We start from the raw sequence: 18,422 nt of genomic DNA on the forward strand, positions 1-18,422 counted from the left end.
TGATGTGACCCAATTGCATGGAGTAAGCTCAGTAAGATAGCTTCAGAGAGCCACCAGAGCTAATCTGGAAAAAGACATTTCATAACATTCAATTTTTGTTATGTATTTTGTGATATTTAAAATGCTCTGGCAAATATTTTATTTGCTGAACAGTATTTATGATATCCTACGTCTTGGGAACACTTAGGGTCTGGTGTCAAGATATTTGAGGTGCTACAGATCTACAGATGGTTAATATGTCAGGGATGAATGAGTGTAGAGTACAGTAAATGGTTTCTTGAAATGTACAGTTTTGTTAAATAACACTTAACTACCATCTTTCCACTTATATTTATTGAAATGATGTAGGAATGCCTATTCACATAAAGTATAAATTAGTTTAATGCTTATAACAAATGGAATAATAGTACTGCTCTACAACTAAAGGCTGAGCGAGTTAGTAAATGGAAGGCAAACTTTATTACAGAAAATATTCAATAAAATATTTAGAATAATTTCATGTGTTACTAACTAAATCTCTTTGGTAACAGTTGCATCTGTAACATTCAAATGCTAATCAATAAAATCTATTTAATCATATCAATAAAATATATATTTTATATAAACTAAATAATTTGTTATATTATATATATATATATATATATATATAATATGACCCATTCAGGCTTGTTCGCATATTATATATATATATATATATATATATATATATATATATATATATATATATATATATATATATATATATATATATATATATATATATATATATATATATATATATATTATATATATATATATATATATATATATATATATATATATATATATATATATATATATAAAATTCCAACTCTATAATAAGTATAATACAATAACTTATTTAACCTGTCTATAGTTTTCATATAAGTATTACGCATACAATACCTGCTTGGAGATATTACCCATTACATACCTTGATATTAATTCATGCCAATGCACAAAATATCTCTGAAAGCAATATTTTTTATACAATCACCAACTACTTAAGCATTACAATGTCAAGATTCATCAAGTTTTTCTGTGTCAAAAGTACATGGATAAACAGCAGGTGATACATGCAATTTATATCTACATAACAAGCAAAATATATTACGTAGATATCTGATTGGCAATTACATAGTACACTATCTACAATGGCCAAAATTAATATAAATACAGTATGTATATACAATGCTCAAATAAGATTTTCCACATAATGTAGTCTAATAATCTTAATCTTCTGATTATAGGATAAAAACTCACACTTGCGTACTTGTGAATTTTATGTAAAGATTTACACCAAGTCTTTTGCACTCTCCTGAGTGCTTTGTCAAGGTCTGAGTATGTGGTTAGGACGAGACTTACATCTCACCGACTAATGTTGTTGGCATTAGTCAGGGAGATGTAAGTTTTGGTGTAAATCTTTACATAAAATACACAAATACATAAGTGTGGGTTTTTATCCCATGTTATTATATGTGTGTGAGAAAATATTACCACTACAAATTTTCTGATTATTTGGCAGTAAAATTTTACAGCTTTATATTTAAAATGAAAGGAAACAAAAGATTTACAGTAAGAATGTGGTGTGTGTGTACATGTCTGTCTTTTTAAATACAGTACAGTACTGTATTATGAATGGTGATTAAATATCAAGATTCTAACAAATATAATAAAGTATTCTGAAAATTTAAAATAATATCCTCATTAACCATCAATGGTTGAACATAAGCAATCAATAGGTTTACAAAACCTTGAAAAAATATTATATAAGAGGCATTGTTCACTAATTTGGCTACAGCTTTCAATTCACATTCTATACCATGAACTCTACATTGAGTTTGGATTTTGTCTAATGAAAGACACAATTTCCCATGACAAAGAGTCATACAAATTGCATTTTAAGATGCCTAAACTATCATTCACATAAGCTGCAATTCACTATAGGAACTAGCTTTCATAATAGGACCAGAAAAATATGAAAATGTTACTTTATGAAAAATATATAAAAAATAAAATTCACAAATTAAAACATCTTAAAGCAATCTTTGATATTCGCTTCAAGCATAATCAGTACCAACTCTTTATTTTATATAAACAAATAACAGGCCATTATAAGATTACCAAGGAATTCCCAATGTTGTTTTGGCCATTATTTGAAGCAACTGCTAATTCTTTATTATAAAATATACACAGGCTTAAATAAAATGAGTGTGGTCTGTCAGAGGTGAATGCATAAGAAAACAATTATCAAAAACTCTGATTAGAAGTGTTTAACCAAATCACTATAAAGCATACAAATGACTTCCAGTAGGGTCAGGATAAAGAGTTTGAAGGGTTACCATTTAAGAAGATTAGCCACTTTGTTACCTTGTCACCCTGAAGTCTGATCAATGTCACCAAGAATCTCAAGAATCTGAAGCATAACTAAAAAGGAAGACCAATTGAACTACAACTACTAGTATGTACTAGAGCTTTTTACACCTAAACAATGTAAGCTGAAAACTTGAAAACAGTACCTAAATGTATAAATGTGTATATGCTTAACTATCTAAGTGCAATTATCAAAGTGTCCTGTTTTCCCAGTACTGTCATATGATGCTTTGAGACTACGTACTGATGGTTTTGGCATCAACAGCCCTCTCACTTAACTTGTCCCAACCATCTACCACTCTGTTTACACACATTTTATATACAGACTGCATGCTTGCTGGATGTCACTTATCTGGATATGCATGTTGTGTGAATAAAAAAAATTCAATTAACTGGTGAGGTGGGCAGTCCAAATAAAAATGAGTGAGAAAGTTGTGAGGTAAGTGCCAGCCAGGCCTCACTGGCCAGGGGTGGTGGAGGGTGCATGGGTGGGAGATGGGCCTAGCTTGTCCAGTGACTGTATTGGGCACCACTCAAGCAGTGTTCGTGCACTGATAAATGGCTTGGCCTTAGAAGCTTTAAACTCTGCTATGGCATTAGATACGTTAGAGGTTAGAGTACATGTGAAAGGCAATCTGCTGAGGTTACCTCATCACCATTAATCTCTACTTCAGTCAATCCAACACCATCAACATCCACCATCTTTTCCATCTAAATAAAAATGCTCCATCAACTATAATCTTCAAGTTGACAAGCTGATCAGAACTTCTCATATTGGTGAGTACAAGCCTACAATTGAATTTCTGCAATAAATTGTACATTTTTCCCCAGGCTTTTCAGGATGACGAACCACTGTGTATATATGTGATAATTCTAGCAAAATGTGCTTCTGAGGAGTGAATGGCATCATGAGATTGATCTGTATTTTGGGGTGTTGTTACCAGATGTCAACATATCCCTGGTCCTTTATAATTTTCAAGGTCATATGATAATTTATAATTGCAGTACTATTTACTTTAAGGGCTCAGTGGTCCAAATCCCAGCAACTTGAATCTTTGGGCAACAGGAATGAATTCATATTCATAATTTTCGAAAAAACTGGGGTAATAACTATGTAAATTGTAGGAGTGAGCTGGTAAATCACAAAAATGCATGTATAAATGGTGGTAGTGGATTGTGGTACAAAAAATTGAAAATTTGCTAATTTTTGTACATTCCTAGCAAGAAATTTGGCTAAGTCGAATGTTTGCCCCACTCAAATGGGGGTGAGCTCTATGTGATTTGGATTACTAAGCTTAGACAGTACAGAGAAGTTTTCTATGAAAGTTAAAAAATTTTGCTTTCCACACTGAAGAGAAATTGAGAGTTGAGCAAGAAGTAATTATCAAAAGGCAAATACACCCAATAGTAAAGGTATCATATTCACCATAGTTTCAAGGAACAAATGATTCTAAGGGACTTTAGAAAGCAAGATTTTCAATCATCTCAAAAATCAAAACATTTTATGAGAGGTATGCAACTAAGTGGCCTAATGCAGTTTTGACCGTGGGGAGATAGGCCTTTGTTCTATTAAGTGCCCATGAGTTAAGCATGCATTGTCAATATGCAAGCTAGCAAGAATCATTTCCCATATCCTATTACATTGAAAAGAGTAAGGTCATGGGTATAGGCCATATTTAATACTATGAATCTTGCTATTTGCAATACTGCACTGTTGTGCTTGAAGTATTGATCTTGCAGCCAAAGGGTCAAGCATAACTTAGTAATACTGTAGTAGAAATTGGTTTCATAAGTAAATGCTGCCTGACAGCCAATCTCAGAGTGCAATAACAACAGCAGTAGTAGTACATTATTCTCAGTTTATTTCATAAGTATATGCTGCATAAGCTTTATTATACTGTATTATATTGTATTATATAAAGGCACATTTAATGGCAAAGAAGTGCATTTTTTAATTGAATATTAGTACTGTAGTCTGATAACTGCTGTATCTAACCATATTGTTGCAAATTTTTAATGGAACATTTCTTATTAACCTTACAGTACAGATTTTGTGCACAATTTGAAAATTTTTATAACGTAAAAAGGATTATGATCATTAATACTGTGCACACCAATATAGACCATCATTCGCAACTGACGACAAAAATGTTTAGGCAACAGCTGTTGATTTGCACATCATGTTTACATTTGACATATGGCAACATTCCTTGAACAAAAATGATCAAATATATGATTGTTAGACATAAATCTCATAGGAACTAGTTACTGTTTCATGCATGATATGGGTTGTCAATATGCCCAACATGTAACTCCCCAAAAGGTAGAATAAAATGGGCTTAGCTTCGAATTGTAAGAAAGCTGCTGAGTACATACAGGTAAGGTTGGGAGAGCAAGAGAGAGAGAGATAAGAAACTTGAATATACTCAACGACAAAAGAAAAGCAGTCTATTAAACAATAATAAAATGAGAATGTTAACAAAGATTTAATAAATAAATTAGTTATTTATTAAAACTAAACAATGCATTTTTCAGTTTGAAGGGTACAGTACTTAGTCTTAAAACACAATACTTTACTGAACAATATTAAAATTAACATTATTTCAAATACTTTATCACATATTTGGAATGGTTTAAAAAACCTGAAAATACATTTTGGAACTTCTTTGCATGTGCAAATAAAGAAACAAATTGTAGAATACTGTATATAAATGCCAAATAATGTAATTCTTTGCCTACGAATTGGCTATATTAAATTTTTTATACTACAGTATATCCCTCTAAATAACAACAACAAACCATTTTAATATGGAATCTGATTCTGGTGATACTGGAGGCGGTCATATGCCTTGGTGCGCCAGCTGAGGTGTGAATGCTGGATGATGTACAGCATGTACTCTGCTGCTTCCCTCTCGGTAGACTGTGGCGTGAACCTGGAGCGTAGTTGTCTGATGGTCTGGCCTCTGAAGCATGGCAACCCTGTGTCCAGCATTAGAGAAACTAAAGAGACTATTGCTTCTCTGTATGGTCTGGAAGTAAAAATAACAAGAAAGCTTGTTTAGGCTTACTATTTTGTCATGAGTTTAATCATCACAGTACAGTACACCTAGCACTAATGACAAGGTATTTATTAAGGAAATAGAAAACAAAAGTGTCGAATATACAGTAATGAAATGCCAATTTCTGGGTGAGACCTTGTGGTTCCCTGAAGCTATCACTGATAGTGCACCAACTATTAGGTCGCATCAGCTGGGGAGTTCTATAGGCCTACCGAGAACCAGCGCCAGTACCTGGCGCCCTCACAGAGGTGCAGAAAGTACTGGCATTTATTTATCCCACCACCGGGAAAGTAACAAGAAAGTTAGAGACACAAAACAGGCCACTATTAACTTGAATAGAGACCACACAGTCTTTCTATAACTACAGAAAGAACACTCCCAACTATGTAAAGAAACAAAATCTCTCCAAATTAGCACAAACTCATTTGCTCCCACCTCTTACATATCCATCTGAGGGAGAAGATGGGTAGCTTGTACTCACCTAGTGCAACTCACTGGCTGACTAACCTAGTGATCACCTTGTGGTCAAGTCAGCTACACCATCCTCAGTTTTATGATAGATGTAACCAACAAACTTTCCCATATATTTACTGGCACCTTTGTCACCCAATATTCTCTTTTTCAAGCATTATTATGTGGGCTACTTTTTCTTTACTGTAAACTATTCTCTATAAAATGTGAGCTACAAATCACACTCGTGCAAAATTATGACACCTAGAACCATGTCACTTCAAATACTCCACCATCCAACATCTTTAAAAGGTGGCTGATAAAGAAGTGTGGTTCACAGAGGTATCAGAATCTCACCTGGTCCCGGCAAGTGTTTTCTCTCACACGTTTTTGTTTTATAATATTATTTATTTATTATATATATATATATATATATATATATTATATATATATATATATATATATATATATATATATATATATATATATATATATATATTATATATATATATATATATATATATATATATATATATATATATGTCGTACCTAATAGCCAGAACGCACTTCTCAGCCTACTATTCAAGGCCCGATTTGCCTAATAAGCCAAGTTTTCATGAATTAATGTTTTTTCGTCTACCTAACCTACCTAACCTAACCTAACCTAGCTTTTTTTGGCTACCTAACCTAACCTTACCTATAAATATAGGTTAGGTTAGGTTAGGTAGGGTTGGTTAGGTTCGGTCATATATCTACGTTAATTTTAACTCCAATAAAAAAAATTGACCTCATACATAGAGAAAAGGGTTGCTTTATCATTTCATAAGAAAAAAATTATAGTAAATATATTAATTCAGGAAAACTTGGCTTATTAGGCAAATCGGGCCTTGAATAGTAGGCTGAGAAGTGAGTTCTGGCTACTAGGTACGACATATATATATATATATATATATATATATATATATATATATATATATATATATATATATATATATATATATATATATTATATATATATATATATAATTTATTTTTTATGTTTAAAAGCAAGCAAAGAAACAATAATTAAATAAAAATAACAGGTATAACAAGCAATACGAGAACCATTTGACTCACCTGACTGCCAGATATCCTTTGATACAGAGCTCAACAAACCATCGAAAGGGTGCGGCCTCAACTTTCCCTCCCATTACCATTACCATCTCTTCTGTCAGCTTAATATCTGGCTCAAACCCTAAGTTGCCACCAGGAGAACTCTCAAACATAAATCCAAAATCTGCAACCAAAATTCAATATACTTTTAATGCATTAAAATTTAGGTTACATTCAAATAATAAATTATGAAAAAAAAAGATAAATAATATTTATATTTAATTACCTAAAAAGATTTTATAAGACCAAGTCATGTGTTTGAGAGGTTGCATGAGAGAAATTGTAGAAAATTCATGATATCAAAGATTCTTATGAATTTATGCAAGACCACACCACCATGAAAATGAGGTACAGTGAAACCCCCATTATCCAGATCCCCATTTTCAAGATTCTTGGTCTATAGAAATATAATTCACCATCCCTGTTAACTGGAAATCCTTCTGGTTAATAGGGGTCCATGCCCATTAACCGGGAAGTCTTGGCACAGCATGGAAAAAGTAACAAAAAACCAGCGTTGAATGTAATGAAATGCCATTTTCTGGGCGAGCCCCAGAGGCTCTCTCGAGCAATCGGGCTAATGTGTGATATATTAGACCGGGGCATTAGTCTATGGAGTTTGACCTACCGGGGACCAAGAGCCAGAACCTGGCCCCTCCAGAGAGGTTTCAGGGAGCAATGGCCATGGAAAACCCCCAAGTGGGTATGGGTTTTCCTTATCTGCCATCGACCAGGGTTAGGCACCCAGAAAGGTAGGCATAACAAAACAAACCCCACATGGAAAGAAAAGTCCAACTAAATACCGAAAAGAGAGGCAGAACTCTCATGTCAAAGACCAGATGCGAGGAGCGGAGCTGCGGAAAACGTCCCGGGTTCGCACACCGAGCAAACAGTGCCTTGAACCAAGGATGGGCCGGCCACCAAGAGGCCACGAGGACTACTATTCCTTGGTATAACTCCAACCAAGCCAGAACCTGAAGCAACAGCTGGACCGGAGGGAAGAGGTACAGGTAACCCCACCTCGACCAGTCCTGCTGAAAGGCGTTCACCTCATCAGCCTCACAGTTGGGGAAGGGCGCCACATAGATCAGTAGACACCGAAACCACATTGACGAGAAGAGGTCCACGTTCGGGAGTCAGTATGTCTGGCAGAGCCAACGGAAGGAGTAGGCATCAACCATCCATTCCGTGGACAGAGGAATGAACTGAAACAGGCCGTCCGCCAGGATGTTGAACACTCCGCAAATATGAACAGCACGGAGAGCCAAACCCCGAGAACCCAGCAGACGAGCCACTCAGAGCGACCTGCCCCAAAGAGGCAAGAACCGAAGGGAACCCCCGCGGTTCAGGCAATGAACCACCAGAAAACAGTCAAAATGGAGCAGTTTGGTCGAACCCCTAGCGATCCAAACCCTCCAAAGCAAAAGCCAAACTGCCGTGACCTCTCGCACTGTGTTGTGAGCCCGACAAAAGGATGGACCCTATCGCCCCTGGCCGGCCTGGTGAGCAGTGGTCACAAAGCCCCAGCCGAGTGACAACATATCCGTGAACACATCGAATGAGGGTTCGGGTAGGCGCCAAGGGACTGAACCCCGGAAAACTCAGAAGCCAGCAATTCAGCAACCGATGCAAGGCCCCTGGAGTATAAACCCATCGATCACGAGAGATGTGGAAGAAGCGTCCCTGAAGGAACCAGAACAAACGCCGAAGTCAAACCCGACCCAGCGGATAAGCCAGCATGGCCAAGTTCAGACTCCCGCACAACTGCTCGAGAACCACCGAGTGACCTGAGCCCCCCCCCCCCCCCCGAAACAGCTGAAGATGGGACTGCAGCCTCAGCAATGCCTCCGAAGGGAGAGACATGAAAGTAGTCCGAGAATGCCAAACGAGACCCAGCTAGGTCCGAATCTGAGACGGAACCAGATGGGACTTCCTCCAATTCACCAGGAACCTGAACCCGGGGAGCTGGGAAAGAACCCTAACTTTAGCGAGCAGACAAGTGGACCGATTGGGAGTCTTCACCAGCCAGTCGTCGAGGTAGGCCAGGACAAGCGGACCGACTGGGAGCCCACACCAGCCAGTCGTCGAGGTAGGCTAGGACAAGCGGACCGACTGGGAGCCCACACCAGCCAGTCGTCGAGGTAGGCCAGGACAAGCGGACTGACTGGGAACCTACACTAGCCAGTCATCAAGGTAGGCCAGGACCCATACTCTCTAGCAGACGCAGATGGGTCACCACGACCTGGGTAAGATGCGTGAATATGCGAGGTGTCAGACTTAAGCCAAAAGGAAGGCAACAAAAGTGGTAAGCCTGATGCCCCACCACGAAACCTAACCAGTCTTTGAACCCCGGATGAATAGCAACACGCCAATATCGACCTTGAGGTCTAGGGATATCATTCAGGCACCCGGCTCCAAAAGAAGCCGGACCTGAGACAGAGTGGTCATCCGAAAGGAGTGACAAGGAATCCAGGGGTTCAGACAGGACAAGTCCAGAATGAACCTCAGATCCGCACATCTGAACCTCTGGCTTCAACACTGGAATCAGGATGAAAACGTCCATGAATTGTGGGACCAAGTGCGAGCAAACAGAGCAAGCCTCCTCCCATCGTCCTGTTATCGGGGCAAACAGCAAAAGGGTCGATGCCCCCTTACGAGAAGCCGGCCAACGAACAGAGCGATTATCTCGCCGACCAGATGATGCCAGCTCCAAAGGCAACGTCAGCTCCCAAGCTGGAACCAATAGCCCACCTAGACCAGCGGAACCCTGAGCCTTGGCATGACCCTTCCATGAAGGCCGAGAACGGCCGCCCTGGAGAACCAACAAGTCCGACACAGGATGACTACTAGAGAAAGCTGCATGCAGAAACTACGTGACAGCAGATTTCGCAAACAGCAATGGACAAAATGGTGATGGAAACCGAAGAGCCAGGGCCCAAGCGGATTCCAAAGAGAGCGAGCACAGCCTGATGGCATGCGAGGCAAGAAACAAAGAACAGACACACCGCTTTCTTCAGGACGGACGCAAACAGCTTCAACAGTGCGGCTGATGCCCTAGCCACCAAGAACAGCACATCAGACGAAGTTCCGGCATTCAACACCTCCACATCTTCCTCGAGTCAGGCTGAAGACAGCTCAAGAAGGAAAAAAAGTGCAAGACCGAAGCCAAATGCCCACGGGCATGCAAATCCTCAGCAACCGAGGATGCCGAAAGGGTTAAGAAACCTGCACGTGCAGCTGCACAAGGCCAACATCCAGAGAAAGCACAGGGGCGAACAAGCTATGCATTAAGGTGCTCAAACTCACCCCCAAGGCAAACCTGCAGAACGGTAGAAGTTTCTCGTCACTCAAGTGTGGGGACCCAACAGAACCCATTCTACGCCCTCCAACGAAAAGAATGGGCAGTCTGCCAACCAGGAAGACTCCAGAACCTCCAAATGCACCCAATACAGGGAAGAGGAACCGAACTCAAATAAGAATGGATCCATCACGGAGGCAGAATCTAGATTTCGCAGGAGGCACGGAGCAAGTTCCTTCCGAACCTCCTTAGAGAAGATCAGAGAGGCAGAAAACTTCCAGAAGGATGGGGGGCCGAGGAACCCAAGGGAGCCTGGAATTGAACCTGGGGAGGAGCCGACTCCAAATTATACTCATACAGGGAAGGGGGGTAAGAAAACCCCTTCCCCTGCAACACCAAGACCCACAAAGAGGGCATCAATACCCAAGTGGGGTCAAAGGGGGGCCAAGGCCCCCAGATCAACTCCTCCCCAGCCTTGGGATCCCCTAAGTCGGGACCCAGGCCAGAGCATTCCTCCATACCCTCTATTCCTGAAGAAAAAGCAGAGTACAGGGGAAAGGCAGAAAAGAAGGGGGTCCTGCTAGTGGGACCCAGAAGCCTCGGTAGGTGAAACCAGTTCGAATGCCTCCGTCCCCAACCTGAACTGGTCAGCCTCCGAAGCTGCCGAATCTCATTATCAACGAAACCCTGCTGCGATTCCGAAACCCCTCAGACATTTGGGAGCTGGAAGCAGGGGAAGGTGCAGGATGAACAACATGGGAAGGACCAGAGAGCACAGACTGAACTAAAGTCGAAGCAACTAACGCCCCCAGGTCTGGGTCCCTATAACCAAAGTTGGGCAGCGGCGAGGCATCCTGGGTGGTAAACCAACCTAGCACGTTGCAGCAGCCTAAACCTAGCATGCAATGAGGATGCTGCCTGTACCCTAACAGTAATGTCATCAGAATAGTACTGGAAAACAAGCAGAGAACACGACTCGAATCAAATTATATGTCTTAAATTATCCATATTTTAAATTATTTTGATATCCAGAGGAACCAAACGTTCCTCATAATAGCGGTTGCATTGTACAGTAAATATTATGTACATACTTTACTGTTCAGTATACTATTATTCAGGTCCTAACATTACCTTATTGCTAATGGAATCCTTTGATAATCTAAATTAGTTTAAAATGGAAATTATGCACTACACATAACAACGATAGCAAATACAAAGCGAATAATTCCATACCAATGTGTATAATGTGACCATCAGTATCCAGCATAATATTTCCATTGTGCCTGTCCTTAATCTGGAGCAAAAATCCAACCAGCGAATACGCCGCCATTGACTTCACAAAATTGGAGCGTGCTTGTTGAAACTTGTGGGAGTTTTCATCACCATATAGGTCAAGGAAGTACTGATACATACCCGTATCAGTACTACGACCAAGCTGGTCCCGAGATTTGGCATTGGGTACACACTCAATCACACCACACTAGAGGTAAGAAAATTATAACACGATATTGTAAATGATTATAACAAAAAGCTTATGTTGCTAACATAAAATGTTTACAAGAATCTTTGAAATCTATAATTTACAACTGTGCACAATAAGTAAAAACTCTTCAGTTAGTAAAATCCAAAACTAAAATATTAAGAAACCTATGTACAGTACAGAATTATATTAACTTTAAAAAATATTAAATTTAAAACATTCCTAATGAAAATGTCTGCAACAATTGACAATAAACAAAACTATTTTATTGGAATAAGTTTATGAGAACGCTGTTATGCAATAAATGACTTCAAAGATGTATATTTAAATGCTAATAAACTACTGTATATTAATATCGTGATTTAATTTTGTCGAGTCACAATCGGTGCATTTTCTTAGCTCAAATGAAAGATATGTATTTGCATATATTATACTGAACTATGATATACCAGGTAAGACTTCCATGGAGAACCTCAGCATTAAATGTAATAAAGTGCCTCTTTCACCAGCACAGCCACTCCTTTCCCCTTCCTTGTTTTCCTGTCACGTCTCCAAACTGAGTAACCCCTTGGGAATACGGCCTCATTTATAATATTTTCTTCACGTTTCGTCTGTTAATGCAACAATATCTGGGACTTCGAGCTGAATTATATCCTTGAACTCCAATATTTTTTATCTCACTCTATCTATGTTGGTATACTGTATATTTTCAGGAACATTCCCTTTGTTCTTTACACCCCTTTCCTTTAATGATTTTGTTGCTTTGTCTTTATGTGTGTGTGTGTTTTGTTTTGTTTTATTGTTTAAATTCATATAAAATCAATTTCTCAACATATTGGAATGAAATTGTCATAACGCTGATGCCAAATACGGTAGATTTATTTAACATGTTATACTATACAGTATTTCATATTTTGATGAATATTTTAGAGATCTCGCCCCCTTAAGTCATTAAAAGAGGATATCAGTCTCACCCCAGGAGAGGTAGCCTACAACACAGTAAGGGAAGAGGAACAAATCAAGTCCAACAGTCTGGAAAATGTTCTTGAAGATGGAGATGACTTGGAGCGCAAGCATATCTTGCCTCACATCATCGCCCACCTGCAGATATGACATAATACAATATATTTATTAATCTACATTTTGATATCAATACAGAGAGGCATACATTAGAGAACTAAACAGAACAACCAACTGACTTCGTCAGAGTGATATTTAATGAATTATGGTTCTCTCAAGATAAACGCAATACAGTAGCACAGTATTAATACATGAACATCAAACACAGTACTGTGATCTAAGCAATACAGCTGCCATTATAAGAACACACACATGGTACCCAACAGTACAAGTGTACTGTTGGGCTACCCTGTATCCCTCCCCTGTATCATGAGACACAGTGCTGTGTCTCATGATACAAGCAAGCAAGCAACTTCATATTTTGATTTTAAATAATAAAAGCCTACATAGTTGAAATAGTCATTATTTATGCACAGAAAAAGAAATGCCTATCATACTCATAATAATAATAATAATAATAACGATAACTTAAAAAATATACAGAACATAATACGGTGGCTAATTGATGGTCACAAAGTATGCATATTTAATAAAGTAATAATATTAATTAATGTCAGTCACTCAAACTACCAGTACACACAACACAAATATTAGAAAGACATTGTTTTTACATTAATAAACTGTACCTTTTATATATAATTAGTCTTTTTAGTAAAATTAGCCAGCATGGGTTTATTCTAAATATTTATAGCCAAGGATGAGTCAGCTTAGCTACGCTCTCTCTAGCACACTCAGAATTTAATCAATGATGCAATTTATGGTAGTGTTCCGTTGTCAGGGACAGGAAATATAAGCCGTGATAGGGTTATCAAGGTTTCCTGAGGCCAACTAATGACTTCTCAGGATGTAACCCATAACAGATGCCTAACACCCAACACAGTAGGGTCCCTTGATTGTTTCAAGCATAGGTTAGACATATATAAATGAGACTGGGTGGTTATAAACAGGAGCTGCCTCGTACGGGCCAATAGGCCTTTTGCAGTTATCTTCATTTTTATGTTCTCATTTTTTTTTCTCTCTCTCCTCTATCTCTCACCATCTCTCTCTCTCATTATCAGGGTTAATTATATTTTCCTCTGCAGTTGTGTGTTTTTTTAGCGCTCTACTTTACTGGTATTCCCGGCTCCCTATGCCTCTGAGTGGAAAAGAATCTGTCTCTGATTTCCAATAGGCATTTTATAATTTGCAAGGGCCTGGTGTAACATGATGCATGTAAAGCTATCTTAGATGCCACCAGGAAAAACAATTAATGAAAATTACTTTGCGTGATGAACTGGAGATCAGGGTTTCATTGCATTCCCCCTCTGAAATCCAATTTTTTCTGGGAGCATACTTGGGCCTTTGTTTAGAGGCATCCAATATAAATAACTCCAGATTTGGTAGGATGTGCAGAATAATAATATAAATATGGTGCTTTACCTTAAATATTGCTGCTTGCCAGATTACAGGTCCAATATTAGTACTGACTTCCTGTCCTGAACTAACTGCCATTCCTTGCTTCTCGAGTTCCATTATTCCACACTTGCAGACTTTGAATCGAGCAAGGTATGGAGCCTTTGCAGCACTTGTGTGGGAACAAAAAAACAGTTTAACAATTACAGTACAGTATAATACATACATATATTATACAAAATATACAAATGTACATACACATATTATATTATGCAGTTTTCAATTTTATAGGTTGGAAAGGAATCAGCCCAGAGAAAAAAATTCAAACATTGAATGTAATGAAATGTGTGCAGTCCTCAGTAGCTCACTGGCTTAAGACTCTAGACCCAGAAAGCCTTCCAATTATATCACTGGGAAACGGGTTCAGATAGAAAATGACTCAAAGAGGATCTTGGGTCAACCAGAACAAACACTGCTCTTAACAAAGAAATAAAATTAAGAAAACAAGGCAAATATTTGTTGGGAATGGGAATAAAAATTTGTTGGGAATACATTCCTTAGGATGTAATGGCACTTTTTTTGCCTTATCACTACAGAGGATCAAATTCTAGCCAAAAACTAAATATTTAAATTTGTGGCTATATATTACATGTGCAGTAATAACAACGAATTCTCTTTCCAAATGTGCCATAAAAATGTAAATAATAATTACTGTAATAGAAAACATATATATACAGTATATCTTTGAGGCTCCATTTTCTTGTAGAAAATATGATCCAAGTGATCTAAAATCAGTCTGTATGTGGTCCCAAGACATACCGGGTTATTATAATAAACATTACAATTAGCATTACAATTACTTATTATCTAATATTGCACAGTTTATCAAAACTAAGAATAATTTAGGGACAATCTTGTATTTCTAGTTACTAATAAGTACTGTACTAAGAATGATATAATGAAAACAGATTACTACAAGCTTACCTTTGCATGGGAGTTCCACTCTTACGGTCAATGTCAAGGATGATGGCCTCTGGGTTAGATGGCAAATAGCAGCCTGATTGGACTAGAATATCATGTAAAGCCTTTAGGCATGCCTTCTTTCTCTCTTGTCCTTCAAAACAGAAAAAATATCTTACAATACATTACTGTATATATATAAAATATAATGTAACTAATAATTAACATGCACTCAATACAATATATAATATTTATTTGCAATCAGGCTGTGACTTATACGTCAGTCCACCAGTCTGATTGACCAGACCACCAACCAGGTCTGCTCAGAGACTGGGCTGCAGGAACGCTGATCCTCGAAATCTTCAAGAGGTAATCAAAAAGTAGCTTCCAAATTTCTCTCTTACTGGGATTATTTTTTAGTAATGCCCTCTTAAAATAAATACTGTATATAAGTACTCAACTATGAACTAGAAACTTTTCATTTCTACTATCCTTCAAGAACTGTTACTTTAATGTTAACAATTATTTAACTCTCCTTATATTTTTTACTACTACTATTGATTTTATTGTATGTAATATGGCATATCAGTATTCATGACTATAAATACTGGTGGGTAATTTGGTTAATGGGCTGTGGAGTCACTAATACCAAGATATATTGTTTTTGGAGTATTAACTATATTAATATGCATTATTAATAATACTGTAATATGCATTATTAATGATACTGTAATATGCATCATTAATGATACTGTAATATGCATCATTAATAATACTGTAATATGCATTATTACTGCCTGTTTATTAATTAAAAACATCACAATGTCATGAAATGCACTTTCTGGAGACCCAGTGGCTTCTGATAAAGCCCCAGTGTCACATCAGCCAGAAGAGGCCTGTATGGTCTACCAGGGACTAGGGTCAGAAGCTGGCCCCCCAACACAGATGCATGTGGAGCAGCAATTTGTTATAATCACCCACACCAAGAAAGCATCCAAAAATTAAACAAGAGGCACCAAAACGTCTGTGGTTTTGTGCGACGTTCAGGCACCCAGGCATAGACTTCTTCATGTCAGTGTGGACTTTGAGTCCTTCCCTTGTATGCAGCTCCATTTCCTAATTGCAAGCCCCTCATGGAGAATGCCTTTTGGCTGGACTGGTTGAAGTGAGGGTTCCTGTATATCTTGCTTCCAGTACAGCTTTTGTAGGGGAATAAGCTCGTGCTTGTTCCGAGAGAATTAGATTGTTTGTTTATATAGCTGGGGGGAGTTCTTTTGCCAGATTTTGAGTTGGTCTCTATTGAAGTCAACCGTAGTTTCTTTTAGCTTGCTGACTTTCTGGTTGTCTTCCCCAGTGGTGGCAAAAATACATGATACTGCTCCTGGCAACTCTTTGAGAGGGTCAGATTCTGGCAGATCCCCAGTAGGCCTGTAGAAATCCATGGCTGATGAGAGTTGATATATGGTACCATCTCAGCACATTATAGCTTCAGGAAGCCACCAGGGTTCACCCAGAAATTGGCGTTTCATTACAATCAACCATTCAACACTGTCCCCCCCCCCCCTCCCATGTTCGGGGAATGCAATTTAACAATACAGTATTAGAAGAAGACAATTTTTTTGTTTGTTTCCCCTGTGGACTGTAGAATGTCAGCTATAAACAGTGGTGAAGTGCTGGGATTAATGTAAGTTGCTAGTACATCATAATATACACTTTTAGTCATTGATTTTGTTCGATAATATTATTAGAATAATATTATACAATAATAACACTTGTTTTATATGTATTTCATAGTTCAGTAGTTTGAAACTGAAGTCGGCTAAGTCAGTGAACTGTGGCCCACAGAAAAATTCAAACACCATCCACTCTACTAAAAAGTTGCTTGTCAAAGGAAGTGAGTAAATCTGGCCTGCAAAATGTGTTGCAACTGGTCATATGTAAAAATTTGAGTGAAGGACTATAAAAAAAAACACATAACTGAATAATACAAGAACAAGGAATAGCAAAAAGGAGAGGAGGAACAATAACACACAATACTCACCTTTAGGATATGGCTTGATAATAGCAGATATGTTGGTAACTTTGCCAAAGAAATCAAATTCTCTCTCATAGAACTGTTTTGCTGGTCCCGACAAATTTGCTAACATTATTTTCTCAAGGTTCTCAATAACTTCATATAAATCCGCTAGAAAAAAAAGGAAATATCATTTGATTATTTTATCATACAAGAATATATTTTGTCCAACTGAACAAGTATAAAAGCTTTAAAAAAATGGCTTCAGATACACTCTGGTTTACCTGTATATTTCAGAAAAAAGATATATTTATTTTTACCTTTAAAAATGGCTACAGGTTTTCAAAATACAATGCCTATCGGAAATATGATTCTTCAGGGTTATTTGTGAGTGGAATTCAAAGTGATTGCACGTATTTGGGGTTTTAAATTACAACTTTTTATACAGAAAATATGCAAATTAGTGAAGACGGTAATTGGTCAGATTTGATGCAAATCCTCCTGCAGTTTTCAAAATACGATGCCTATAGTAAATATGACACTTGAGCATTATTTGAGAGCAGAATTCAGTGTGATTGCACGTATTTGGAGTTTTAAATTGCGACTTTTTATACCAAAAATGTGCAAATTAGTAAAAACACCGATTGGCGAGATGTTTCCCAAATCCCCCTGCAGTTTTCAAAATACGATGCCTATCGGAAATAAAGTACTGCAAATATATGATGTACTTGTAGTTCAAATGTTACCAGGGTGTTAATTGGTACAAAGATTATCAAGGTTCTAATTATATATAAATTTACTGTACTATGATTCTTAGGGGATATATATTGTTTATATAGGCAAGGTGTATATGATTAGCACTGTCTACAATATGTACTAGCATTATTAAGTAAGAAATACTAGAAATACTAGAGGCCCACACAAAATGACATGATATTATTACCATGTGACAACTACTGCAGTTACTTCCATAACTAAAAATAGAGCATTAAGCATGCATTGGTATCACCAAGCCAATACTATCTTGCCAGATGTCTCAGAATTTTTCCTGGCTTCCCAGGAGCAGGGACCAAAATCTTAATCCACCTCACAGAGGAGGGGAGGCTGAGGATGTCAAGAGAGAACAACATGTCACAGGGGGCTGAAGAA

General features: G+C 37.8%; 1 protein-coding gene across 1 annotated transcript in view; it reads right to left on the reverse strand.

Annotated features, from left to right (window-relative positions):
• Positions 1 to 1,366: 1,366 nt before the first annotated feature.
• Pi4KIIIalpha (phosphatidylinositol 4-kinase III alpha) overlaps positions 1,367 to 18,422 on the reverse strand; it is a 65,146-nt gene continuing 48,090 nt past the window's right edge. The window contains 8 exon segments of the mRNA XM_045726908.2: positions 1,367 to 5,420; positions 7,017 to 7,176; positions 11,581 to 11,827; positions 12,802 to 12,816; positions 12,818 to 12,928; positions 14,327 to 14,471; positions 15,284 to 15,413; positions 17,301 to 17,444. Of these exon segments, the coding sequence (XP_045582864.2) occupies positions 5,195 to 5,420; positions 7,017 to 7,176; positions 11,581 to 11,827; positions 12,802 to 12,816; positions 12,818 to 12,928; positions 14,327 to 14,471; positions 15,284 to 15,413; positions 17,301 to 17,444 (1,178 nt within the window). The 3' untranslated portion in view covers positions 1,367 to 5,194.

This window comes from Procambarus clarkii, chromosome 88 (genome assembly GCF_040958095.1).
Source record: "Procambarus clarkii isolate CNS0578487 chromosome 88, FALCON_Pclarkii_2.0, whole genome shotgun sequence".
In the NCBI taxonomy this organism is placed as follows: domain Eukaryota; kingdom Metazoa; phylum Arthropoda; class Malacostraca; order Decapoda; family Cambaridae; genus Procambarus; species Procambarus clarkii.